At 45.8% G+C, this 25,623-nt stretch overlaps 2 protein-coding genes across 4 annotated transcripts; one reads left to right on the top strand and one right to left on the bottom strand.

Annotated features, from left to right (window-relative positions):
• The first annotated feature begins 134 nt into the window (after positions 1-134).
• SPG21 (SPG21 abhydrolase domain containing, maspardin) lies at positions 135-11,888 on the top strand. 2 transcript variants are annotated; one of them, XM_069025692.1, is made up of 9 exons: positions 135-218; positions 3,963-4,056; positions 7,515-7,676; positions 8,478-8,558; positions 9,155-9,300; positions 9,816-9,924; positions 10,373-10,480; positions 10,844-10,984; positions 11,282-11,888. In XM_069025692.1, the coding sequence occupies exons 2-9, from the start codon at positions 3,994-3,996 to the stop codon at positions 11,402-11,404; spliced, it is 933 nt and encodes a 310-aa protein (XP_068881793.1). In that variant the 5' UTR covers positions 135-218; positions 3,963-3,993; the 3' UTR covers positions 11,405-11,888. The 2 variants fall into 2 exon arrangements, with proteins under 2 accessions (XP_068881793.1, XP_068881792.1); XM_069025691.1 differs by lacking the exon at positions 135-218 and adding an exon at positions 714-839.
• A 132-nt stretch (positions 11,889-12,020) lies between these two features.
• Positions 12,021-24,714, bottom strand: ANKDD1A (ankyrin repeat and death domain containing 1A). 2 transcript variants are annotated; one of them, XM_069025688.1, is made up of 15 exons: positions 24,634-24,714; positions 22,117-22,220; positions 21,381-21,479; positions 20,711-20,809; positions 20,183-20,287; positions 19,840-19,938; positions 19,321-19,419; positions 18,092-18,190; positions 17,661-17,759; positions 17,347-17,445; positions 16,679-16,777; positions 15,274-15,369; positions 14,052-14,253; positions 13,228-13,359; positions 12,021-12,985 (listed from the first exon to the last, which is right to left on the bottom strand). In XM_069025688.1, the coding sequence occupies exons 1-15, from the start codon at positions 24,665-24,667 to the stop codon at positions 12,924-12,926; spliced, it is 1,527 nt and encodes a 508-aa protein (XP_068881789.1). In that variant the 5' UTR covers positions 24,668-24,714; the 3' UTR covers positions 12,021-12,923. The 2 variants fall into 2 exon arrangements, with proteins under 2 accessions (XP_068881789.1, XP_068881790.1); XM_069025689.1 differs by lacking the exons at positions 21,381-21,479; positions 22,117-22,220; positions 24,634-24,714 and adding an exon at positions 21,278-21,353.
• Between the last annotated feature and the right edge of the window lie 909 nt (positions 24,715-25,623).

Raw genomic sequence — 25,623 nt, 5'->3', positions numbered from 1 at the left:
ATCACAGATTTTTTTTTTGAAGCCTTTAATGAAAAGATCAGGCTGAGACAGGAGCAGAAAGACTTCATGCAAACTGAATCGATTTGGGGAGCGAATAGAAAATGATGCCCCGTGTCGTGGGATGATCTTCAAGCAGGGAAGAACACTCTATAAATATATATTATCTAATGAAGTGTATCCTTTAGGATACCTTATAGACAACGCACCTATAACTGCAGGTAACTATAGGTCTGTCTCTTTCAGCTCACCTTGAAGTCCTATTTATTACATAGCAATTAAACGGGGCTAATTGACTCCACCTCTTCATTAGAGAAATGACTCAGTAACCTGTCGTTCTCCTTAATTAACCTGAGCTGCCCTGGAGCGAAAAAGTTGCCCGAGAAGCTGCGGTCCATCCCTGGAAGTGTTCAAGGCCAGGTTAGACGGGACTTGGAGGAAGCTGGTCTAGTAGACGGCGTCCCTTACCGTTGTGGGGGAGGGGGGGTGGTGGAACAAAATGAACCTTAAAAAACCCTTCCAACGCAAATTATTCCATTAACTAACACAGGTGTCACGTGACTTCCGCCTCGGTAGCGATGGCGGCCGTGCCGCTCACTTCCGCCTCGGTAGCGATGGCGCCCGTACCGCTCACTTCCGCCTCGGTAGCGATGGCGGCGGAGCTGTTTCCGCCCCGCCCACGCCCCGCCCAGGGATCACGCGGGCTGCGCGGGCGCAGCACCCGGAAGTGGCGGCCAGCGGGTGCCCCCGGCTGGGCGCGCGGGGCGGGGGGAGGAAGCGGGAGAGCGGTGGCGGCCGTGGTGCTCCTGGTTCTGTTCCTCGTCCCCGGGCCCTGCTATCCGGTGAGCGCCCAACAGTGATGGGAAGGCGAGAGTCGTCGCTGTGGAGACGGGGCTGCCCCTGTTGTCAGCGCCCCGCTTCGTGGAGGGAGCTCTGAGGGGCCGGGTGGGCGCTGAGGCGAGCGGGGTGGTCTCTGCTCCTTCGGGACAGTGCCACCCCTGGAAAGGCTGCGCCGGAAGAGTCGGGGGACTGTGCGGGGCGGGGGATGTCTTTTGGGATCTGGAGCGGGGTCGTTGCGACCCCTGAGGGAGAGAAGGGAGAGGGTTGGGATGCGGCCCAGCAGGGAGCCCCAAACCCCGCCTTGGGGCTCCATTTACTGGGGATCTTTCAAGGGAAGGGGCTGCCTCAGCTTGTGCTACAGAGGGGAAAGCCTGAGCTGAGGGTGCTGAGTTGGCTTTTGTCCCCGTCTCCCTACAAAGCTGTGGAGCCAAATGTGGTTGAGGAGGGGGGTGGAGCAGGAGCTGGGGGCCGTGGGCAGCGTGGGGCAGGGTTGGTGGGAGCAGCGCTGGGAGATAGGGGAAAGTGCTGCTGCCATATCCCAGTTATCCATACGTCTTCTTTCTCATCGTCTTTTTAAATCAATAATTAATGGAATATGTCATTAGTGTAGTGGAATAACTCACAAAGAGACTATTACCAAGTGCTCTGAGCACATCCATAGGTGATTCTTCCAGAGGAATAGTTTTTAAGAGGTTGAAGTTCTTCAAGTTGTTGGATTTTACTAAAAATGAAGCTTGGGCGTTTAGAGGCTGATCTTGACCAGCGTCAGGCTCTTTGTGGTCTGAGTTACCGTCAGTAGCTGAATCCCTGTTTTGAGTTCATGGTTCAGCTTCTCTGTGGCTGGAAAGCACATGTAGTTGTTAATATGAGTATTTGTGTGTACAAATTGAATGCTGCATTTCTGTGCAATGGAGAAAAGAAACCCATTTCAGTAACAGGACATTCTCTAATCCAAGAGAAATTTCCTCTTGCCTGGAAAGAAAGGCAGCCCTTAGGACTGGTGATCACAGATGCTCCTTTAGAAGAAAGCTGGTGGAAATCAGCCCAGGTGTTAGTGGCCAATGGCTCACTTCCATGAGTGGTAACAGGTGAACTGGAAAGTTCAAAATTTGGGTTTCAGATGGACTCTAAACCTGCTGTGGTACCAGACAAGGTGCAGGGACAGAACAAAGTTCACTTGCATCGTACCATTTCCTTACCTACTGTAATCACAAAGCTCTGTGCTCCCAGACCACAGCAATTAGCTTAAGGGTGCTGAAAGACTGAGGTGGTAGAAGCAGCAAGATGATCACAGGGGGAAGAGGTTGCCAACCCTCTCTGGCAGCCAGAGTGAACAGCAGGAAAAAATCTCCGTCTCCAGCGTCTCTGTGTCTGTGTGGGGCCCTGACCATGGCTTGTGCTTCTTGGCCCTGACAGTGCAACAGTCCGAGATAATGTGTGTTTTAAGGCATTTCCTGTGATTTGTTTGTCACATTTTTGTCACACCGTCGTTTGCTGAAGAGCTTTTAGAAAGCCATTGATGTGTGGTTATGGAAAGGAATTACTCTGAACCGCGGTTTCCTCGCTCCAGTGGCTGCTGTCCCCCAGTCCAGGGAGGCATCCTTGCACCTGCTCTGCTTTGCAGGTTGTTGGAATAGATATTTTTTACTTTTTCTGTAATTTTACTTGCTGCCAGACTTTGATAGAGAGCAGAATAGTTAGTGCAAGCACCAAAGTGAAACCACACAAATTTGAACCAATGGCCACACAGCTGAACATCTCACCTCAAACCTTTGAACATGGGAGGTGTAGCACATGCTCTGTGGAAGGTGTGTGTTTGTCATGCAATTTAGAAAGTACTTTCCCTTTTAAAATTCATATTTTTTGCACTTGGGAGATGGGAAATGAAGACTGAAAGATGAGGAAATTGTAACTGACTGTTAATCCAGCTGTAACCCTATAAACTGGTTAAGCTGCCCACTGGCAGCTCTCCTGCAGGGACAAATGAATTGGAGTGACTCGCAGAACACAACAAGGTCTTATTTTATGAAGAATTAAGAAACAAAACCTATTGATTTAGACTTGGCAACTGTAACAAGAGCAGTAACAAGAGTAACAAGAGCAAAAGTTTCTTTGTTTTTCTATGCTCAGTGCTGTGTGTGAATGCATGAAAATAGTCTCCCAAAGCTGGCTTTCAGGGTGAAGCTATTGAGTCTGCAAACTTCAGAAGTGGTTTGATGCCATTTGTTGTATAAATGGAAGCTAATGGTCTCTTGCTGCTTTAAAAAAAAAAAAAAAAAGAGTTAAATCTTGGAGCTACCTCAGTGTTTATTACTAATTAATGGAGTATTATAAGATACTCATTATGTATGAGTATAACATTCTGGCTGGGGAGTGAATTATATGTGTATGTATGTATATATGTATATATATGTGTATATATATATGTGTATATGTATATGGATGACATTCTGGCTGGGGAGTGAATTAGTGGCATTCCTGTGTGAACTCAACTCTGAATCAATTTGTCCTGTATTAATGGTGTGCTTCAAGGATTTCTTCATTGGTAACTCCTGACGAGTCTGCTTCTGTGCGGATAGAATTAAAACTTCAAGGATTTTCTGTAAATTAAGCCTTGGATCAGGTGATGTTCCTGATGTGCTTTGGGACTCGTTTGGGTCAGTTATACTTAGATGGAAAAACGTGACCTGAATACTGAGTAGGTTCATGAAATAACATCTGTGGTGTGAACTCCTGAGTGAATTGTATGAATATTTATTAGCTATAAACTTGGAGTGCCTTATCAATTTAGAACAAACCAAGAACATGCTTTAGGTTTTGAAGCCACTTACAGCCTGCAACACAATTGACTTTCTCTGCAGCTGTCACAAGGGAATGCTGCTACAGAAGCATCATCATTTCATAATTAGGTTGGTGCAGTAAGGCAGTCAGGTGACTGCCTCTTGGGAGAATAATTGCATGGTTTGATGAAAACAGAGCAAAAGTGAACTTGGTGTGAGTCAGAGGTAGTGCCATCAACTGATAAGAGCAAATCACCCTGCACTGCTTTATTTACATGGCACAGCTTTCAAGACCTGCCCACGGTCAAACTGGGGTATTGATTTCTCATTCTCTCTCTTTTTCAGGCTGACCCAAACTGAGTTTTTTCTAAGCATCATGGGAGAGATTAAAGTCTCTCCTGACTATAACTGGTTCAGAAGCACAGTTCCTCTTAAAAAGGTATGTACATCTTGTGAGTGAAATATCTTCTGTTTTTTTAGGGGGAGAGACTAAGTGTGGTTAATGCAGAGCAGTTGTGGCTGTGCTCCTGACCTGTTTTATCTCCTGAGCTGTTGTCCCACATGTCATGTGAGTGCATGAAAGCACACCCTTCATCTTCACATGCTTCTTGGAGGTCACTTCTGCCTGTGGTGGGGAGCAGAGACTCGCAGCTGTGAGCCATGGCAGCTGTACCTGCCATGCTGGTGCCAGCCATGCTTGAGGAGGGGGCTCCAAGGGAGTGGTGTGTGCTGGGCATCATGTGTGTGGCTTCTCAGAGCTGTCTCTGTGCACTGGACTGAGCTGCCAGAGCCACCTCCACTGTTCCTGCCCATTGTCCTCAGGCCAAAGCAATGTCCAAAGGCAACTTCCCAGCAGTCAGGCAGCATGCAGGGTCCTGAGAATGGGAATATCCTTAACCACGGTGGAAAAACTTAGACAGTTTCTTCTGCCTAATCACACTGTCCAACCACTTTCTCCTCTTGCTTGGATTTCCCCACTTCCTTTCACTGAGCCACAGGAGAATGTTTGAAGTGTGCAGGGTTCCAGCCTGTGCTCTACCTGCCGAGTGGCAGAGGGCATGCAGTGCAGTAGTAGTATGTAACTCCTGACTCAGTAAAGCACTCATGTACCTTTTGCAGGTCAGGCTTGCTAGGGCTGTGGTTACAGAGTGACCTGCAGCAGCCCAGACTCCTGCCAGAGAGAGGGACAGCCCTGTCTTTACACCTTGCTGCTGCAAGCACAGTCACTGCTGTGGCTGCACAGGCTGAGCAGTCAGTGTCCTGTCTAGCCTGGGATGTGTTATAGTTTGGTTTTGGGCTAAGCTGACTTTGGTGTGGTTCCCTTATCTGGATGACTTTGTGGGCTGCAGAAACACCTTTAGGGAAGAGCTGTAGGATTCTCATTAATTTTTTGCCAGTTTGTGTCTTCTGTAGATAAGAAAGGTGCATTGCTGTTGACTCCACATGCTCCGTCGAGGCTCTGGCTGTCCATCTGCTGGGTCTGTTTGTGCCACACTGTTGCCTTCAGGCAGTGCCTCACTGGGTCAGGGGCCAGTATTTCAGCAGAAAGATATGTGGGTGCTCTGAGGCTCTGCTTTGTGTGATGCAAGATGGTGAATGGAAGGAGCTGGAGATTGTGGTTCCAAGGGAATGTGGTGCTGCTGCAGCTCTGTCAGCAGCCACTGCCTTCAGCTACTGCCAGTGCTCAGGGTTTCATAACTGGGGATGTGTGTAAACTGAAGCTGATAGTGACCTGGTGACCTTCAGAGTTGGGAATGCCTTACCCTCTTGAGTGCTTCTATCTGCTCAAAAGGCAAATGATGTCACAGTGGTGAATGTGGGGTATGAAGAAGGTAGAAATAAGCAAACTAGTCCTGGTTATTGGAGAGAGAATTAAAAAACAAAAGCCCAATTTGAAAATGTAATTAATCTCTGAAGCAGTCTTTGGAAATACATTTGCCTGCATTATCCCTCCAGAAGTGCAAAGCATGTGCAGTACAGAGGAAGGAATAACTGGCCTTGGTTATTGCAGTCAGGTCAACTTAAGGAAGCAGAGCCAGAGCAGTTTCTTTGAGAATGTGCTGAGATGTTTCTCCTGACAAGCACAGGAAATGCTCAGCTCCATCCTCCTTCCTGCTCTGGTCAGATATAGGAAGTGCAGCACAGAAAATAACACTTTTTAACCGAGTCTCCTGCTTTGCCTGTGTGCCTCCATTTGCATACACCACTCACTGTCTTATCTGAGTCCTTCCTAAAAGTTTTCATCAAGGGACACCCTGGCCCTACTAAAAAGTTCTGCTCTTTGTTTTGAGGCAGTGCAGATTTTACCTTTTATGTGAACTGTAGCTGATCTTGATCGATCAACCAGAAGAAGAAGGTTGGTGACCTCCCAAGTAAGCAGTTAACCACACTGCTGCCTACACAGCTCGGGAGCTGGAGTTAAACTGTCCAGCATGTGGCCAGAAATCAACTAGAACAAGTGCTTAAACCATTGATTCACTGTCTGGGCTTGAGGAAAGAAACCTTATCTCTCAGCCTCAGCTTTCTTGGCGTGGACTAACTTAGGTGGTGTTATTTCAAAGAATATGGTCTGCCTTTGGAAATACTCCTAAAGGTAAACTTGGTAGTAGCCACCCTGAATGGATCCAACATTACTGATGGAATGACGGCTGAGAACAGTGAAGCCTGGAGCCCAGGGGTCGTGTGCAAGGAGTTATTTTGGTGGGGATTGGGAGGGCTTTTGTACAAAGTTTATGTTTAAATGGTTTCACTGGTCTGGAAGCTCTGGTATGCAATCTGTCTTTTTTTTTAGAGAGACTTTAGAAACAACGTTATCATGTGGTTCCTCACATGCTCCCAGAGCCTGAAATACTGGCTTTATTAGGAGCAGATTTGTTAGTTGAGCAAATCTGATTTGTGATACACTATTCTCCTCTGATTGCTGAGAAGCTTAACTGCTGGGTTGGAAAAGCAAATTGTGCTTGTGTATTACTGTTCAAAAAGCTATAAAATCTCAATACAGAGGAGATGATTTCTGGCTGCTTGACTCAGGCTTTCCCCAGAGGTTTGTGTTTGTTGGTCTGGTACAAGATGCAGCTTATTCTGGCTTGTGGAGTTGAAAGAACATCTGGAATATAGAAAGCAGCTTCTGGTAGAACAGGCCCTGTGAAAACAAGTCAGGCTTTTTTTCTGCTAGAAAAGAAGACACAATTCTTGCACTTTTGAAGATACCAATTATGCTAGGACTTGTAGTACTGTATGAGGAGCTGCTCATAAAGGATAGCACCTCGTGTGTGAATAATCTCCCTCAGCCAGCCATGTCCTCGGCAATCCAGATGCTCCTGAGATGCTGCCAGTGATGGAAGCACTTTTCCCTCCAGGTCAGCCTTGCAGTGCTGCCCTGGGAGTTGTGTGTGTCTCTGTTTCTGGCAGGCACCTGTAAGTGTTTCAGATCAATAATTTGTGGTGATAGCTGCTTAATTCTGTAGGCCTGCATGGATCCAGACTGGAAACATCTGTCCGTGGATGCAAATATCAATGGTTGTTTAAAAAAGCTGTCCCTGGGGCAGTGCTGGCTCTTCCAGGCTCCAGCTGCTGCTCTTGGTACCCTGAACTGACCTCCTGTGTCTCCTGAGCATGGTGGCTCCTTTCCTGAGGTGCAGTTCATTATCCAGCTTATGTCAGGATGCACAAAATATTCTGTCTGATGGTGCGTGGCCACAATTCTATTCCAGCTGTATCCATATTGTCATTCCAGTTAGAAAACAGCCTGAAAGCTGTTGTGAAGAAGAGTAAAAGAAGGTCTTGAGTATTGTAACATTTACTAGATGTTGGAAATTTCTAGAAGCAATCCTGGAAGCTGACTGAAGAACCTCACTTGTCTTGTGTTTCCTTTCCCCTCTGTGCCTCTCTTTCCAGATAATAGTAGACGATGACGACAGTAAAGTCTGGTCACTGTATGATGCAGGACCAAGGAGCATTCGCTGCCCACTCATATTTCTCCCTCCTGTGAGTGGAACTGCAGATGTGTTTTTCCAGCAAATTCTGGCACTGACTGGATGGGGCTATAGAGTTATTGCTGTGAGTATTCTCAGTCCTGTGTCAAAGGTGGTGTGTTTGTGCTTGTTGCTCTCATTAGAGGTTGGATAATGAACTTCTTAGTTTTGACTTAAAGAATCCACCAAAAAACTTTGTGCTAAGTTGCACTACAGAGTAGTTAGCACATGGATCCAGCCTGGAATCTGCTATATGTCCACAGCAGCATTTACCCAAAACCTTGTGCATGCATAGTGTTAACTTCTCAGCCTACTTTTCCTCTTGTGTGTCCTGGACACAAATACTTTTTGCTTCTATCTGCATCCTTGTTAGCCCTGAGGCAGAGACATGAATTAGTTCAAGGTTTCCATGTTTTCCTTAGGGATGGTGGTTCTCAGGCTATATAATAGCTGCAGATGCTATGTCACTCCTTAAATCCTACCAGCATGCTCTTCTAGGGCTTCTCAGCTCCTGAGCTGAACTGAAGTGGTTGATTTGTACAATACATTAAACAGCCCGGCTTTAGGAGTACCCCTGTCTCTTGCAGCAGTTAATGATTTCTGTATCTGTTACATGGTACAAAATCACTGAAGAACCATTCCAGCCTCCCCTCCCACTGATCCCAGAGTGAGGCAATGCTGCACTTTCCCCACCAAACTCTTCTCTGTGGCACTTTGTGTGTTTTTGTGTAACTGAGGGGGAGGTGTTTGCACCCTCGGGCTCTGGGGACCTTGAAGAGGAACTTCACGATACATCTTGCTGTCTTGAAATCATTGTTGTGAGAACTGGTACAACTTTGAAGCAGATTGATCTCAGCCAGTCTTTTCTAACTTTGTATTATTTTAGTTGCAGTATCCGGTGTACTGGGATCACCTGGAGTTCTGTGATGGATTCAGGAAACTCTTAGACCATCTTCAGCTAGATAAAGTGAGTGCTCAGAGATGAGGAAGTGGACGAATCGTTGCAATAAAAACCTGATGTTTGAGTCTCATTTAAGAGCCAGCGTAAAAAATAGGATACAAAAGTGCAGCCTATAAAGAGGCTGTGTTGCAATTTCACATTTGAAACTAGTTTATTTTTGAAGGTCAATGCCCTTGGGAATTGTCATACTTGCCCTAAATTCAGCTGCTATTCCAGGCCTGTAAAATTGTATGGGTTAACTTCAGTTTTTGTGAGATCCTGTGGAACTTAGCCTTCCTAACTCACATAGTACAGAACACCACAGTCAAGTCTCTTGGACTGGAGTAGCTATGGAGAACAAAGTGAAATGTTCGAGTTTTTTCTTAAGCTTGATGAACACAAAGAAATTTGTACTGTGTATCTGTGGGAAACATTTCCTACTGTTAGTATTCATCACATTTATATTGCACATAAAACCAGGAGATGAATGGAACAGTGATTCTTTCAAAATACGGGTTATGAGGACAAGGTAAACTTGAATGACCTATTTTTGTAATGAAGCACTGTGCTCAGAGGTCACATTTCATCATCTGTTTGTTTTTTTTTTTTCCCCCTTGCATTAGGTTCACCTTTTTGGAGCTTCTCTGGGAGGCTTTCTGGCTCAAAAGTTTGCTGAATACACACACAAATCTCCCAGAGTCCAATCTCTGATCTTGTGTAATGCCTTTAGTGACACTTCTATTTTCAATCAGACGTGGACAGCAAACAGGTAAAGAAGACTAAGACTAGAAAGCAGACTCACAGCATTAATTCTTCTGCAATGAAATGTCACACTGATTAGTTGGATATGTGTCTAACCTGATTCCAGCCTAGGGGAGGGAGGTGTGGGATGGAATACTTGTGACTTTTAAAGGCACACCACAAGAAGAATGGAAATGTTAACAATTGAGAGTGTGGAATTAGACAAATTGTTCTGTGATCCTCTGTGGATGTGTGGTCAGATTTAAGAACTCTGCCTGTTGTCAAACAAAACCATTTAGAGCAAGAAGAGTGTTGTTCACCACGTTTAAAATATACTCTTGCCATGTAAAACTAAAAGCTGCTCAGAGCATTTCAAGCATCAAGCTGCCAGGTTTTCCACCTCTGTGCTTTTGAAGGTTCTTCAAGGATTTCATCTGAGGTTAAAGCACAAAGCCTGTGCAAGGAAAGGGAGCATTTACAACACAGCGTCTTGATGTTGAGTCCTTGGTGCTTGAAGATCTTAACATCTTATTTCTGTTTTAGCTTTTGGCTGATGCCTGCTTTTATGCTGAAAAAGATTGTCCTTGGGAATTTCGCATCTGGTCCTCTAGATCCTGAAATGGCTGATGGGATTGATTTCATGGTGGACAGGGTAGGTAGCTGTGTGCTCTGATGGTTGTGGTTTCACTGTAGATTTACTGAGTGGGAGGTTGTAGATATTTCTGCTGCTTTTTTCATTCACTGACCCAGGAGGGAGGAATGAGAAGTGGCTCTTTACCAGGTGTTGACTGCCACAGCCCCAGCAGTTTAACTGATACACTGACCCTCTACCTTAGTTGTGTTTGTGTAGTTCAAGAGAGGGAGTTAAGGAACTGAGGTGGGAGAGAAGAAAGTTCTGGGACAGATCTGTACGCCATGCTCTGGGGGCAGGAACAACTAATGGAATGTGGTTTAAGCATTTGTCTCATGCAGAGTAATGCTAAATTGGAATTGTAACCTTCATCCCTTTGAAACGATCTTCTCTTTGGCTGTATTGTTAATATTGCATTAACTTCCTGCAGTGAAATATGTTGTTAATTGGTCTTTCTCTCTACTGCAAGCTGGAGAGCCTGGGCCAGAGCGAGCTGGCCTCAAGACTCACCCTCAACTGCCAGAACTCCTATGTAGAACCTCACAAAATTCGAGACATCCCTGTAACCATTATGGATGTAAGTGAATCTGAATTTTTTAATTAAACAGTATTTCCTTCCCTTGGCCATGATATTTAGTTAGCAACTTAGCAAGCATTTGCAGCATGTGCCTTCCTGTTTAGGGAAGCCTTCTGCTGACTGGGCAACGCTGTGCCTCTTTAGTGCTACACTGTGAATTGGATATTCTGTGCAGTAACACAGCCATATGTTTCAGTATCACAGTATTGGATTTCTAGCTGTTGATGCCCAGGTTTGCTTGTTTTCTGTTTCATTAACACCATTCCACAAAGAAGCTGAGGGTCTCTTCTAGAAGCAGCATGCAGCCAGTCTGATGTAACAAAACGGGAGGTTCAGAGCTCACTGCTGGGACTTGTTCCGTAGGTGTTCGACCAAAGCGCGCTTTCGACGGAAGCAAAAGAAGAAATGTATAAGCTTTACCCTAATGCCAGAAGAGCTCATCTCAAAACAGGAGGCAACTTCCCCTACCTCTGCAGGAGTGCTGAGGTCAACCTGTACATTCAAGTGAGTTCCTGAATTCAATCTGTGAACATGTTTAGCCACAACAGCAGAAGGAAGCTCCTGTTCTGAGCTTTTGTTTAACTTCCCTGAGTCTGTGCGCTCTCTGCTGCTGATACCAAAGGGCAGGCTGGGAGCAGCTGTGTCCATGCTAGGCCAGCTTTGGAGGTTTTCTGTCTCTGAACTCTTGTACTCCAGAGCCATGGTTTCACCCTCACAAAAGTTACTCAGAAGGAATGTGTCTCTTTTACCAAAATGCTGTGCTCCTACACCTGTTTCTGTGTTATTTCCCATGTCCAACAGATCCATTTGCTGCAGTTCCATGGTACTCGGTATGCAGCCATCGATCCCTCCATGGTCAGTGCAGAAGAGCTGGAAGTCCAAAAGATCAGCCTTCACACCAGCAATGAGCAAGAAGGGCAGTAGGCTTGGGAGTGCCAGTGAAACAGAGGCATTGGTTTGGTGGTCTTCCTGTGTACAGTCAACTGTTCCCACTCTGCCTTTTCCCTTGTGTTAGCCGATTATCACTGTGTGATTCCAACACGATCAACAGTCAGTGAACTACCTGTGGACAGCAACCTCCAGCAGTGTAATGGGATAGATCTGTTTAATTTTTATTCTTTGGATTCAAGGAAGTATCTTTGGAGACTACACTTTTAAAAATAAAGACATTTTTTCTACCAAAGTCTTCACTATATCATGTTCTTCAGCAGAACGGTATTTCTTTTTATATTTTTCACTCGGCTGTATATATTACCACATGCAGATTGTGTACTTAAAAGCTGACATATATTTTTGTTGAATATTTGATTTAAAAGATGTTTAAGTGTCAATGTTGCCATCACTTATTTGCTTCGTACATTGTGTTGTTAGTTTGTTTCTATTTGAAATAAAGCATTTGAATTTTTAACTTTCTTGCTGCTTAAAAATGGTTTTCAATAAAACCTCACTTTCAGCAAGTGTCTCTTGTTTTGACTCCAAGAAAACAGCAGCCAAGCTCACTGCAGTCCTGGTTTGCCTCTACAGTCACCTCTGGAACTGAAGAAAACCACCACCACCTGCTTGAATTCCTCTCAAGCTTTAACTATAAAGTTGTACTGGTTTAGCTATAAGTAAGAATGCTGTAATGTTTTTTAAATAAATTTGACAAGATAGAACTTGTAACTTTAAAGTGTAAAATCTAGATTTATTGAAATACAGACATTATTTTCCCCATGAGATGCTGTAAAAAATAAATATGAAGGATTACATGACAAATTGGTATGTAAAGAAATCATCTTTGTGAGAGGCTGTGTAGATAACTAATCTCTTGAAAAGATGGTTTGAAAAGGTTAGAGTCACCTATTTGATTTATAAACAGTACACATTAATGTACATTTATAAATGGTATGTGTTAATGTTCTTCTCAAACTTTTTGTGAAGAGTTAAAGCATTGAAGATCACAACCCCTAAGGTTCTAAAAGGACCAAATTATAGCTTTGATTTTGCTTAAGTTCTCCTCTTATGGTAGGAATTTATGGACACAGCTAAGACATGAGTGACAGATACCCCCCACAGATAAGGTTAAGTAAAGAACATTCCTGAAAACAAAGGCTTTGCCCACATTAACTTAAAAAGCTGACAAGTAAAAATTTATATATAAAAATGTGCTGTAGACAAGTTACAGGAAAACTCTAATATTTCCTGATGCAGTATGACAAGTGAGGCTCACTCACCAAATTCTCATAACAGTACCCAGACCGTAGGAAATTGCTGATAAAGATCTCCCTTCTGTGTAGAGCCATTTTTGACCATGAGTATTTGTTTTACCCTTGTCATTTCCGTCCAGAAGGATGCAGCAGTGCCAGCTGTATGTGACAAGAAGCCCTTAGGTTGCATCTGCCTTCTCTCAGCAGCAGAGAAGTGTTTCTCCTGTAGCTGAGACCCACTGAGGATGCTCCTGGTGTTACATTGCTGTGCACTTCCGTGGAGAGGTGGAGTCTGCATTTGCTTTTTTCCGGATACTTTCTGTAAGAGAGAATGATCTACTGCACAGAAATATAAAGCCATGGCAGGATGTGTTCATTTATCAAACTTAAGAGAAAGAGATGACATGTAATGGAAGCAAGGGGGCAGGGCAGGTGCTTTCAGCTCGTGTGAATTGGCTTCACTGAAGTTTTCCTTTGTGTCTGTTGTCTAAGCACAGAATTTGGTAAATTGATTCAAATAATGCTCAGTATGCATTATTTGAAGGAAGACAAAAGCATTACCTGCTAAATCTCTTCTCCCGATCCCCACCAGGCCTTCATACAGTCCCTTGATTGGATTTTCTCCTGCAGTGATCACACCATGGAGCCAGATCAGCAGCATTCTGTGGCCGTGTTCCCTGTAGCTTTTAGTGCCTGGCAGGATCAAACCACAGATGAAATCCTGCACTCGGAGTGCACAGCTCTGATCAGAGCAGATTTCTGCACTGGTGGGTTTGCACACCCCTCCCTCCTCTTTGGATTTTACTAGGAGGCTGTAAAGCATGGTTTTAATTCCTGGTTGTGATGTGATTGCTGGATTTGTCTGACACTTAACGGAGTGGCTATTGTTGCACAACCTTTCATGGCAATACAGTTTCTACCTTCAGAGCACAGCTTGGCCCCTTGCTCATATCATCCAAACTACAGAGTCCTTACAACAGCCAAACTAGCAGTGATCTGCTTCTGACTCTCAGACCCTGCTTCTGCTAATGTAATTCTTAAATTCTAAAGAATTCACTTCATGCCTTCTTGTTTCTTAGAAGAAAAAAGTAAAACCAGCAAGTTTCTTCTTCTATAGAACAAGAATTGTAGCAAGAACTCTCAGGCCTGGTAAGTGTCTCATAAGCAAAGAACCACTAATTCCCCTGTTTGCTTGTTTTATTCCTAGATAAATTACACTGTATAGCTAGTTCCACATTCAGTAAAACCAGAATTTTTAACCGAAGCTTTTGGTTGCTTCAAATAAACCAACTGGTTTTCTTCATGCTTTACTCTTACTGCAGCTTTATCTCCTAGAAACAAAGTCCAAAGGAAGAATGGAAAATACCCGGGAAGTTTTTTTATACCTGTCCATTGTTGCTCAATGGCCCTAATGTGGTCATCTGTGAATTTCCAGTAATGTGCCAGCTTCTTCCATTCCCCAGGTTTGAGGTACTTAGTGGCTAATCTCCACATGACTGAGCGAATGTGCTGTGTTTCTAGCCTGTGATCCTGCTTAAAGGTCAAGTGCTTTGCCACCCATGAGCCGGAGTCGCTGTTCAGGTTCTCCTGAAAAGCCAGAACAGGGGGTTCAGTCAGGTGCTGCAGCAGTGCCTGTGGATCTGCAGCCTCTCCCATTCTCAGCTCTGTGGTCCCTTCGAGTTCCTCCTGGCACAGCTCATTTTTTAATTCTCTTTATTCTCATTTCACTCTGTGCTAATCAGGGTTAAAACTCCGGTAATGGCCACTTCGCTGTGGAAGTCCATTCAGATCACAATTTGCATTTCTACACTGCCTTTTATCTGGGGTTTGGTGCAGAATCATTTAATTAAATCTCCTGCTTCCCTGCAACATCAGCTTGTGCTCACAGCCCTTACATGCCAGGCTGCAAAGAGGCTGAACAACATTCCCTAGGGCTGCATGGGAAGCCAATGCAAGGGCCTGATAGGAAGAGCTTTAGTCCTGAAGCTGCACCTGAGCTACAGGCACATTCTTCCTTTTCTTCCTTTTCTTCCCCCTCTAGAGCACCAGTATGGGAAGATGCCCAAAATCTTAACATGCAAGGGGTATGACATTTGGCTGTACTTTCAGCTCACTCTGCTCAGCTTGGTTTGGGCACAGGCTTGGGGTAGGCAGGGTTTCAGAGGGGAGACTGGGGCTAAGAGGCTGCACTTTGTGGGAGAAGTTGGTTGTATGACTCCAACAGGAGCCATCTCCTCCCACTGCTGAAAAACTCCCAAAATCCCATTTGGTGAACTCAGGCCAAGCATTTTCCTGCTCAGTCCTTCAGTTTCTCCTTCTGGGAAAAGGAACTAATTCTATCCCTTTGGGAGCAGCTGTTAAATAATTTTTGGAAACCCCCATTCCCATCAGTACAACCTGGGATTTCTAAAAGAGGCCTTTTGAAATAAGGAAAGCCTTAAGTAGATGCTGTTGGCATGGTGCGGACTTCTGTTTTTCTTAAGTAAGGGGATGAAAATAGAGGTCAGGCTGTCACGGGATGTCCTGTATTTCTTTTCCTTTGACAGCTGGTATGTGGAGTCTCAATGGAGAGGAGAAAGCACAGGGGCTGTTGTGTAAGCTGCTCACCTTCTCCCATTTGTAAAATCGATCGGCTTTGATAATCATGTCCGCCAAGTTGATGTGATTGCCTCGGGCAGCAACATCCAAAGATGTTTTCCCTTGCTGAAATCAGAAAGGGAAAATGAGCTGGAAAAGACTTTGCACCTTAGGAGGTACAATCTCCACGCCAACCCAGCATCTGCAGCAGCAGGCACACGGACTATTGAGTAATGCATCCAGCCAGGACCTATTCTCCACCTGTCAACACCTCAGATGTGAGCTGGTGTCAAGCTCCTGTGTTCAGGGCATGGGGAGTGGTTTTCCAGGCTCTGCAACATCTCCTCTGTTGCTACAAGGGATCTGCCTGTTTTGCAGAAGGCACTGGAAAAGCTTCCTGCAACCCACCAACATGAGAGCAGCCATCAGAGGAGCAGCTCAGCTCTGCAATCCAAGGTATTTTATAGCCTTTTGCACAGCAGGTTTGCTGACACATGAAACCAAAGTGATTTATACAACCTCACTAACTTTACAGGCTCCAGATACACGATTAGAAATGGTCTCCTGGGAGAAGCACAGGCTGATGGGACTATGAAAATGTGACTATGTTCCTTTCATGAATATGATTTTGGATTGGGCAGGGGGAGATTTGTATTTCTATCTAAAATCAGAAGGCAGAAAAGAACAAGCTTTGAAAGTTGCATGAAGGAAAGCAAGCCAGCCCAGGCATCAGGCATACCAGGAAGAACAGTTCTAGCCTCAGATGTGAGCAGAAACCCAAATGGATACAGAAAAGCATGAATGTGTCCCCTGTGCTGAGTGTCACTGCGGTTCCACAGAGTGCTGGAAGGTGGCAAACATTGACCATAGCTGAAGGCCAGTTCAGCTGGGTGACTTCAGGTCTGCGCTTGCTCTAACCCACTGCGAATGGCAAACACTATTTTAATCTCTGCCCAAGGCCCTCCAGCATTTTCTGGGCACATACTACATTTTCAGGCCACCTGCAATTCGTTCTGTTGATTTTATTAGATGGCAAAAGCCCCAGAATTGTGCCAGATCTGTACCAAACAGATCCTTTCAACCTATTAGAACATGTGTGCTGTAATTTTTGAGGTATATTACTCATCATTATTTGAGGAAATCTTTGATATTACTGTTCATGATAGTACAAGTAGAAGGAACTAGAACTTTGAGAAGGAAAGCATTGTTCATTGTGTGAACTATTTTCTACCTGTCTAGGAACCAGTCACTTCTTTCCTGGAAAACACATCATAATAACCTACTCAGCTGTGTTTTAAGGCCTTATCCCTGGAAATATCTGGATTTTAATATTGCTAGCCTTCCTTGAAAATTATGAAAACCACTGGGAGAGACCACCTATGTATATTTTCCCTCCATACTTCCACAGAACCTGCTTCACCTATGGAGACTTTACCTTGTCTGTTAGCTTCAGATTAACTCCTGCAATGAGAATCATCTCAGCAATGTCCTGCCTGCCGTGCTCCGCAGCAATGTGGAGTGAGGTCTGCTGCCTCTGCAGAAGGAAGGAGAAAGGACTACACTTCAGAAAAGGACAAGTGTGAGGCTGGAAGGCTGGAAAACTACCAGAAGGAACCTTGGGACTGTTTACTGAAAACTAGTAAAATCAAACATAAAATGTGTCAATTTTATGGTGTCATCAGGAGAGAACATAGCTACAAGTATGAACATTAACCAAAACAAGCTAAACAAAGGCTCTCATTCAGAAAATTACAATTTGGTGAGACAACCAGCTACCTCCAGGCTTGCCTCCTATTCTCAGCCCTCCAAACATTTTGCAGAATATCTTCCTGCTTGAAATTTCTCCTACCTGTTTCCAGCAAGGAGGAGAGAGCCTGACTATGCAATGTTGCAGGGGACACAGCACAGCTCTCAAGTTGGATGCCATCAAGTGACTACCTCACTGAAACACTCAGAATTGGTTCACAGGTGTCACATTTCCTAAGCTGCACTTCCAGAACCACATTTTAAAGTACTCCTCTTTAATCCTGTCCCCAAGGTGATAAAATGCCCCATGAAACTGGTTCACATTTCAAAGACAAAGAACAGGAGCTGCAGTCTTACATTATCTGGAATGTCAAGGTCACACTCTGCACTGATGAAGAGCTTCACCATGGCTGGGAAGTTCTGCAGGACTGCAATATGTGTTGCTGATGCATTTTGCTGTGGAAAGAAGATCCTGCACTTAGGGAGAGCTTAGCTCATAGCACTGACTGCTGTGCCCAGCATGTCCTATTCTATCACAGCTGCCAGTCTGCACTGGGGGATGACGGGGATACTGCAGCACTGATCCTCCCACAGTTGCTTCGTGCTCTTGAGCAGCTCCACAAACTGGTTTTACCTTTTTGTTAGTGGTGAGAGCATAGAGAGGGACTCACATGATTGAGAGCATCCGCGTGGATTCCTGCGTCCAGGAGGATCCTGGCTATCTCCTCATAGCCATGAAGTGCTGCGTAATGAAGGCAGCTCATCTTTTTCTGAGAGGCAAGTCAGAAGAGAGGAGTGTTAGTCAGGGATTCACCCCAGCAGCTGCAGTTGTTACAGACTGTCCACAGAGAGCTCCCTGATCCCTCCTGCGAGAGTCCTATGGCCCTGCACTGACAAATTCATGGAGATTGTCTGCAGCCAAACCAGTCCCAAGGAGCTTCACCTGCCTCTTTGTACAAAACCACATTTACCTTCCTCTAAACTCCCTGTGCTATTCCTGAATGCAGGGCTCTCTCTATAATGGGTGACCTGGGAAGCCACAGGTCTGGGCATAAATCCACAAAGTAGGGTTTGGGAATGGAATCACCTCCATGGAGCTAACCTGGGTTTGGGCATTGACGTCAGCACCCGCTTCCACGAGCAGCTTCACACAGTGGCTGTGTCCCCCCTCAGCAGCCAGGTGCAGAGCCGTGAGTCCTTCCTGCACAAGGCAAGAAAGGACACAAGCAGCATTTCTGTAGACAAGGCTGAGACAGAGCAGCGGAATGAGTCAGACTCTACCCCATCTTCTGAATCCATGACACATTACAGTACCAGTTCTGAGGGCCAGGGATCTCCAGTTGATTGTTAGGAAAATAGAGGACACAGTTATCTGCTGTGGACATATCAGAGTACTGTTCTGTCCTGAATGTCATTGGCTGTGGGCCACAAGACAGTCACTGTGTTCACCCTCTTTCCTCCCCTCCAGCCCCTCAATAAACCAAAAAGGATTTCACACGGACAGTAAAGACAAATCATTTCCCTGGAATAGCCCAGAGACAGAACTAGAAACCTGTGACCCTCAGTCACTGGTTCTCCCTTCTGAGGATTGCAGCTCATTTCATTACAAGAGAACAGAAGCAAGCAGAATTCCTCAGTGATTTAATCTAGTTTTATTATTGCTCTTTGCACAAAGGGCAGCTCATCTGGGGGTAGACAGATGTACCAGTTACTAGAGAAGGTGGCTCCCCCTTTTCCTTCAGATCTTAATTACAATCAAATACACTTTCAAAGACAGTAACCAAGTAAGACTAAAAAAAATGCAGATAAACTTAATTGGGAATGTGCCCTGGCATAAGTAACAGTGATACTAAGCCAATATTTGCTATCTAAATCATTAACTGTGTTCCAGCCATATAATTTTCCAGAGCGGATCTGTCAAAAGGGAGATCTCAAACAGAAGGTCCATATGTTCAGTAACTAAGTCAATACTTTAAAGCATGGTGAAGTTTAGTTTAAAACACACTCAATAACCATTTAGGCACTTGAATGTACAAGGGTCAGGGAGAGAAAGGGAGATTAAATGGAGTGATAAGGTAGGTGAGCAGATACAGCAGGAAGAGAATGCAACACTTTAAAGCTGGAAATTGGTCCAAGACGGATGTCGCCTTTCACTGATACTCTGCAAGTGTGACCTGCATTTACCCACGTAGGCTTTAGATAAAATCAGCTATTTTCTAGAGCATTCCTGTCAATACTGACTCTTCAGCCTGATGACTGTGGCAGGAGAGTATTTCTAGGGAGGAAAAGGGCAAAACTGATGTGGTTTTGATTTATTTTAAATGTACTTACCAAGTTTTTTTCATCAAGGTCCACTCCAACGTCTATAATCTTCTCCAGCACAGAGAAGTGTCCATTTTTAGCAGCTAAATGCAATGCTGTATTTTCTTCCTGAAAGTAAACATTACTTTATAAATATATGTCTCACAGGACTGAGTGTTCATATGCCACAACCTTGCACAGAGTATATCCAGTGTGGCTGAAAGGGAAGTTGTAACCAGTAGCACAAATCTGAAGCAATCTTCCTATAGTTGCAGCAGTGAGGGAAGAACCCCAGCTACCTTAAACTGGAGCATGGTCCACCAGGCTTGCTGTGTGTCCTGCCAGAAAAGTCCTGGAGAGTAAATAATGAACTGAGCAAGAAAATGGCTTGAAGAGGATAGGGAAGAAAAGCCCTGACATATCACAGCCATAGTTTACAACCATAGACAAGTTGCTGGCATGAGCCTCATTTGCTATCCTGTTCCTGGGTTTTCACATCCCCCAAATCCTTGGACTTCATCTCCCTTGCACGTGGTTTTGTGCCTGTACCTTGTCTTTGGCACTGTGAGAACAACCCAGTTGAATGAGGAACTCCACCACCTCCAGCTGCCCGTACTCTGCGGCCAGGTGAAACGCTGTCCTGTCCATCTTTGAAAGGAAACAGAGAAACATAGTCCAAAAGGCTCAGAAAGCACAAGATCAGATCATCTGCTGCAAGAAGCTTGACCAGAGCCAAAATCCCCATCATCCCTAAGCTCACTCTGCAGGAAGGCTTCTGGGAGTAGTGTTGTCTGACTCTGATTCTCTTCCCAAGATCAAGTGCAACATTCCTGCTAAGCTCAGCAAAGCAAGACCAGACCTCATGAAACAAAGTCATGAAGAGCCTTCCTACCTTGTCTGTCTCATCCACACACACATCCTCCAAGTCCTGCATGATGAACTCCATGACCTGGATGTGTCCCCTCTGAGCCGCACAGTGGAGCAAGTTCCTGCCATGCTGGAGAGGAGATAAAGGCCTGCTCATATTACAAGTCCAAGACTGTGGGGCAGTCAGTCTCTTTTGACAACCTGTTCCACTTAGCAAAGACCCATTTCATCCCTCCCTACACCTCTAGGGCTAAATATTAATGCTCTTTTTCCCAGCCAAAGTCTGTTTTAGAATATGCAGACTGCTGTTTACAGAATCCATTTCCCATTTCTGTAACACCTTCCCCATCAGCACTGCACAAACATGAGGTGAGGAAGCTGTGTGCATCTCTAAAACTCAGATTATTCCACCTGTTTTAGGGATAAATCAGAGTGCAGATGGCACTCCCCAAAGTAGATGCTGTTACACACGACTGAGCTCACAGGTACGCCTCTCTCTGTCCCCCAACACTGTCTAGAGCCAAGCGATGCATTCACATGGGGAGACTCTCACCCTATTGACACAGCTAATCTTGGCCCCAGCACTGATGAGGATATGCAGGACTTGGAGGTGGCCAAACCAGGCAGACAGGAGAAGAGCATTCATTCCAAACTGGGCAAAAAGAAGAGAGATACTTACAGTTAAACTACAGCCACCACCATATCCCCACCCTGGAGGGAAGCTGTTCCCTTAGCTTAATGAAGTTTCCCAAATCTTTTTGTTTCTCACTGGTATATTTTTAGCTGCACTTTCTCCAAGTATTATTATTTCTATCACAGATATTCACAGCAGCTGAGCAGAGACCTGCCTCTTGGCAGCTACTACATATTTAATGGTGTGTGTTAGCCTGGCTGTATGGGGGAGAGAAAACTTGTTGGCTGTTCCACAGGCCCCATCAACACAGCCAGAAGAAGCCAAGCATCCCCATGGCCTATGGAAAACTTCACAGATTCTACCAGCCTATTCCAAGTCACTGTACATGCAAGGAAAAGGCCAAAATACAGAGCACAGACACGTGCAAACAAGGCTTGCTCCAGCTCCTTGCTCAGCAGGTGCAGTGTGTCACCCTGTGCCACCCACCCAGGGCTAAGGTGCAGTCTGTAACTGCTGGCCTAGCACCCAGGCCCTGGTGCTGCCCCAACACTGAACACATCTGCAGCACATGCAAGGGTCGCCTTTGTACACTGTCTTCGTCATCCACAGGGACATCGTGATCCAGGAGCAGTTGCACAGCATCCACGTTCCCTGCTCCCGCAGCCCAGTGCAGGGCACTCCGGTCCGTCTGGAAGGTAAGGACAGAGAAGGCTGATGTATATAAAGTGTGTGCATCCACCAGCCCTTCTGAAGGCCAAAATATCCTTGGCCATCTATGGAGCCAGAATTTCTCACACTGTGCAGGGTTTTCTTTGGACGCAGTCCTGGTTTTCTTTGGACACAGCCCACTGTCTCTGCTCTCCTGTCAGGCAGACAGGTGTTAGTCACCTTCTACTCAGGAACTGCAGTTCTGGACTATAATGACAGCACAGAGTGAAGAACATTGCTGACCATAAATGGAGAAACTGAAACACTAGGGATGGATGCAATCCTGTATTTCTACTAGTCAACAAGGAAAGATCTGCACCAGAAACAGAGTTTCTTATAGCCTCACTGTACAGCAGTAGCAAAATCAAAGCCTTTCATGGTAATCATGTCTATCTGGCACTTGCAGCTTTCCAGTGTGGCCAGGATGATAGTGCTGGGGGTCTCACAGTGTTGTGAAAACTGCTTGGTTGCCACAGGCCCTGTTTGGCACTGGGTGTTGTATTTTAAAGCTTTGACAAATTAAGCAGTTAATGAGAAGAGCAGTGCTAAGGAGCTGCAGTTCTGAAACATGCCCTCAGCACTTCTGCAGCTTAGAGGTGGAAAAACCCAGGACTTACATTGTTTTTGGCTTTGATGTCAACTCCTCTCCTGATGAGTTCCTCCATCCTGGCTGTATCATTTCGCTTCGCTGCATCATGGAACTCCTTCTCTGACTGAAGCACTGCAGCAGAGCAGAAGAATGAGCATTAAAACAGCGCTGGTAAGGAGCACGGGGCAGCATGCCCCAACAAACCTCCCCTTCATCTCACTGGGCCCTGTGGCTTCAGGGAAGGATGACTGCAGAAAGATTCTTCCAGCCAGAATCCCAGCCCTACAGATGTTGGCATGTTTGCTGGATTTATCTTCTTCCACTGTCTCTCCTTCCCTGAGCAGCCCTGTGCCGCATCAGTGCTCTTCCAGTCCTACCCACTTCTCTTCTAATTCAGCATCTTTCTCTGCATGGATTTGCTCCAGCTGCAAAACCTTTTGATCCATGAGGTCCATATCCTCTGGGCACCTTCTGAGGCCCAGAGTCAGTGTGAAGGCTCTGAGAGATGACACAGACCCTTTCTTCCATTCTTCCACCTACATTCCACTGCTCTACAAGGAGCCCTTTACACATGGTCCCCCTCCAGGCAACCTGAGCCAGCCAAGCAGCACAAAACTGCCAGCTCAGCCTGTGATTAGTGTTGCATCTCTTAATAAACCATGGCAGTTCTGCACATAATTTACCATGACTGGCAGTATTTGTCCTGCACAGTTAGGCACGATTTAAGAGTGTTTACTCTCCATGCTGGGCCTTGCCCCAGCAATCTTCTTGATCGAATAAACCTTCCTGCCAAGAAACAAGAGCAAGGCTGTGACTGCCATGGCCCGACAGGGAGGCTCTAAAGGCTTTTGGCAAGGCTGGTGTCAGTGCTTGTTGCACTCAGTCTCTGTCCTAGCGCTTCTGGGGAATTCTTTCACGAAGTTCTTGAGTCAGACCCTTGGCCTGTCATGTCCCACTGGAGAGCTGTCCCAGAGGCAGCTGTCCCTCCTCTATACTTCTACAGAACTCAGGCTGCAAGTTGAAGACCTCAATGCAACTTCATTTTGTTTCAACATATCAACTAAATACTAACCACGTGCCATGTGAAAGGCATCAAAACATATTATTGCTCCCATTCCACCATACTGAAGGAGATAAACAGGAGACTTGCTGCCTAAATAGCACTATTAATCTTTTCAGAGGGCACAGAAGAAAGGCATCCCTACTATGGACTCTTAGAGCAACAGAGGTATAATTTCATCTTCCAATTTCCATTCCCCTTGCCTTCAAAAAAAACTTTATCTCAAGAAAAGCACAAATAACACAAATCTTAATGCTAGACAGGATCATTCAATAGTGTGTTTATCCACTTCACACCAGACATGGTCATCTGAGAGTGTGTATTCAAGAGTGCCGGACCTGCTGCTACAATGAAGGCAGTAGGATTTGGACACTGATTTCTGCAGAAACAGGATTTCCTGTACTGTATATTAAGACTCTGTTATCACCTGGTCAAGTGTGTTAACAGGATTGCATTTCACCCTGCATCGACCCTTCATTTCAGAGGAAATATCAGGAGAACTTGTGACAAACATATTGAGTTTTTGTTAATTATTAACATCAATGGCTACACACATACCACCTCCTTGTAAATGCTTATCTCCGTTCAGTGGAGTAAATCTTATGTTTCAATTAAGCAAATGCTTCTGCCCCTGCTCTCTAGGTGACAGAAATGTGTTGTTACATTTTATGGTCACACAAAGTATCATTTTCAAGAGATGCCAAACCACCTTATTTATTATCTGCACTGCCTGTGAACATGCAGTAACAAACATGGCATTGCTAAAGCTGTAGAAGCCACAACTTATTTCTTTTCAGCAACACATAAGTACCAGTTTGATGGTGTGAGTTTCCTATTTAAGATCCACAGCAGCTCTGTAAGTGTAAATGCACCCCTCATCATGGCGTCCACCTGTCCAGCATTTCAGTGGATATTTAGCAGTTTTCCTTCTCTTTCAAACTCAGGTTCCAGGATATTTCATAGCTTGTGTTACTGAAGAGGTATTCACTTATCCCAAACAGCATGGAAAATATTTTAAATTATTTACCCTCAGTGCAATGAACCAACTCACAGGCAGTTTATTATGCAAGAGATGTAGAAAAGCAGCAAAGGAGGTGAAAGACATGCAAAGAAACGTGCAAAAAACCATCCACAGGGCTTCAACTGGGGCTGCAGGACACAAAGACAACCTGGGATGAGGACGGGGAACCAAGAGGGCCAAAACCCCCAAGTGCGGGATACCAGAGTTACGTCCAGCATCTCAGCGGTACAGGATGCTCTGGGGTAACAGCAGTCTTGATTCACTGGTAGGTTTCTACACCTGCTTTGTTTCCGAGCGGATTTTCACGTGTCGGGTTATTCTTTAGAGCATCCCGGCTCTGCCCCTCAGTCCCGCCGGCGCTCACCCGCCCCCGCCACACGATCGGCCCCTCACGGCGCTGCGCCCCGCTCCCCGCTGGGGCAGCCCCCGCTGGGGCGGCCCCCGCCTCGGCCCCACTCACTCACGGGTGTCGCCTTCCGACGCCAAGTCGTCCCCCATGTCGCGACACAGCGGGCTCAGCGCGCCACAGGGTGGGCTGAGGCGCGTTCCCGCCGCCTCAGGGCGGGCTGACAGGCGCGTCCCCGCCTCCTCGCAGGTCACCCCGCCGCCGCAGAGCTGCTCCTTTGCTGCTCTTTAAAGCAAAATGTCATGAACCAAGCCCCCTTTCCGACAAACACGATGTTTTCGGGCCGTTTGGGAAGGACTTGAGCGGGGACATCCAGCTGCCGCCATTTCGGCCTGGTGCCGCTCTTCACCTCAGCGCGGCTCTGCTGAGTGCTGCTGCTTCGAGGTGGTGGGTGGTTTAATTTAAAATTAATTTAAGTCTGTTTCCAAAGCAACTGGGGAGGAGAGGGATTCTAATCAGTAGGAAATACGGGGGGGAGAGGGGTTGGGTTTTTTTCCGCTGAAAGCAGGGCTCATGGGTTGATGTTTCCAGGGAATGAGGTGTCCTTGTTGCCACATGTCCCTCAGCAGATGCAGGAGGGGGCAAAAGGGCTTTTCCCTCAGAGTTTTAGTGAATTCTCCAGTTTCAGCGCCTGGGCTGGTTTTGTCTTTTATTTTCTTCTCCATTTTGATAGTATGATAAGGAAGAAACCAGGCTGAGCTGAGGTTGGGGAGAGCATCACATCTGTTTCTGTGGGTCCCCCCCCCCCCCCCCCCAGTACTCCTTCACTGGAATCCTTCATCCAGCTCTGGGACTCCCCAGCGTAAGAAGGATGTGGAGCAGCTGGAGCGAGTCCAGAGGAGGCCACAGATATGTTCCAAGGGTTGGAGCACCTCTGCTCTGGAGCCAGACTGGGAGAGCTGGGGTTGTTCAGCCTGGAGGAAAAAAGGCTCCAGGGAGACCTTAGAGCCCCTTCCAGTGCCTAAAGGGGTGCCAAAAGAGCTGGAGAGGGACTTTAGACAAGGGCCTAAAAGGACAGAACAAATGGGAATGACTGCCCACTGACAGA

Source organism: Aphelocoma coerulescens, chromosome 10, assembly GCF_041296385.1.
Source record: "Aphelocoma coerulescens isolate FSJ_1873_10779 chromosome 10, UR_Acoe_1.0, whole genome shotgun sequence".
NCBI lineage: Eukaryota > Metazoa > Chordata > Aves > Passeriformes > Corvidae > Aphelocoma > Aphelocoma coerulescens.
Note: the sequence above shows the minus strand (reverse complement) of the source record. Positions and strands in the feature narration are given on the sequence as shown.

Excerpts from the sequence above, each read along its gene's own strand:
- SPG21 (XM_069025692.1), top strand. The coding sequence starts at position 3,994 with ATGGGAGAGATTAAAGTCTCTCCTGACTATAACTGGTTCAGAAGCACA. Across the intron at positions 10,481-10,843 it reads TCCCTGTAACCATTATGGAT|GTGTTCGACCAAAGCGCGCT; the intron begins GTAAGTGAATCT and ends CTTGTTCCGTAG. Across the intron at positions 10,985-11,281 it reads AGGTCAACCTGTACATTCAA|ATCCATTTGCTGCAGTTCCA; the intron begins GTGAGTTCCTGA and ends CATGTCCAACAG.
- ANKDD1A (XM_069025688.1), bottom strand. The coding sequence starts at position 24,667 with ATGGGGGACGACTTGGCGTCGGAAGGCGACACCC. Across the intron at positions 21,480-22,116 it reads ACATCAAAGCCAAAAACAAT|ACGGACCGGAGTGCCCTGCA; the intron begins GTAAGTCCTGGG and ends CTTACCTTCCAG. Across the intron at positions 19,420-19,839 it reads CTCACAGTGCCAAAGACAAG|GAAGAAAATACAGCATTGCA; the intron begins GTACAGGCACAA and ends GTTTACTTTCAG.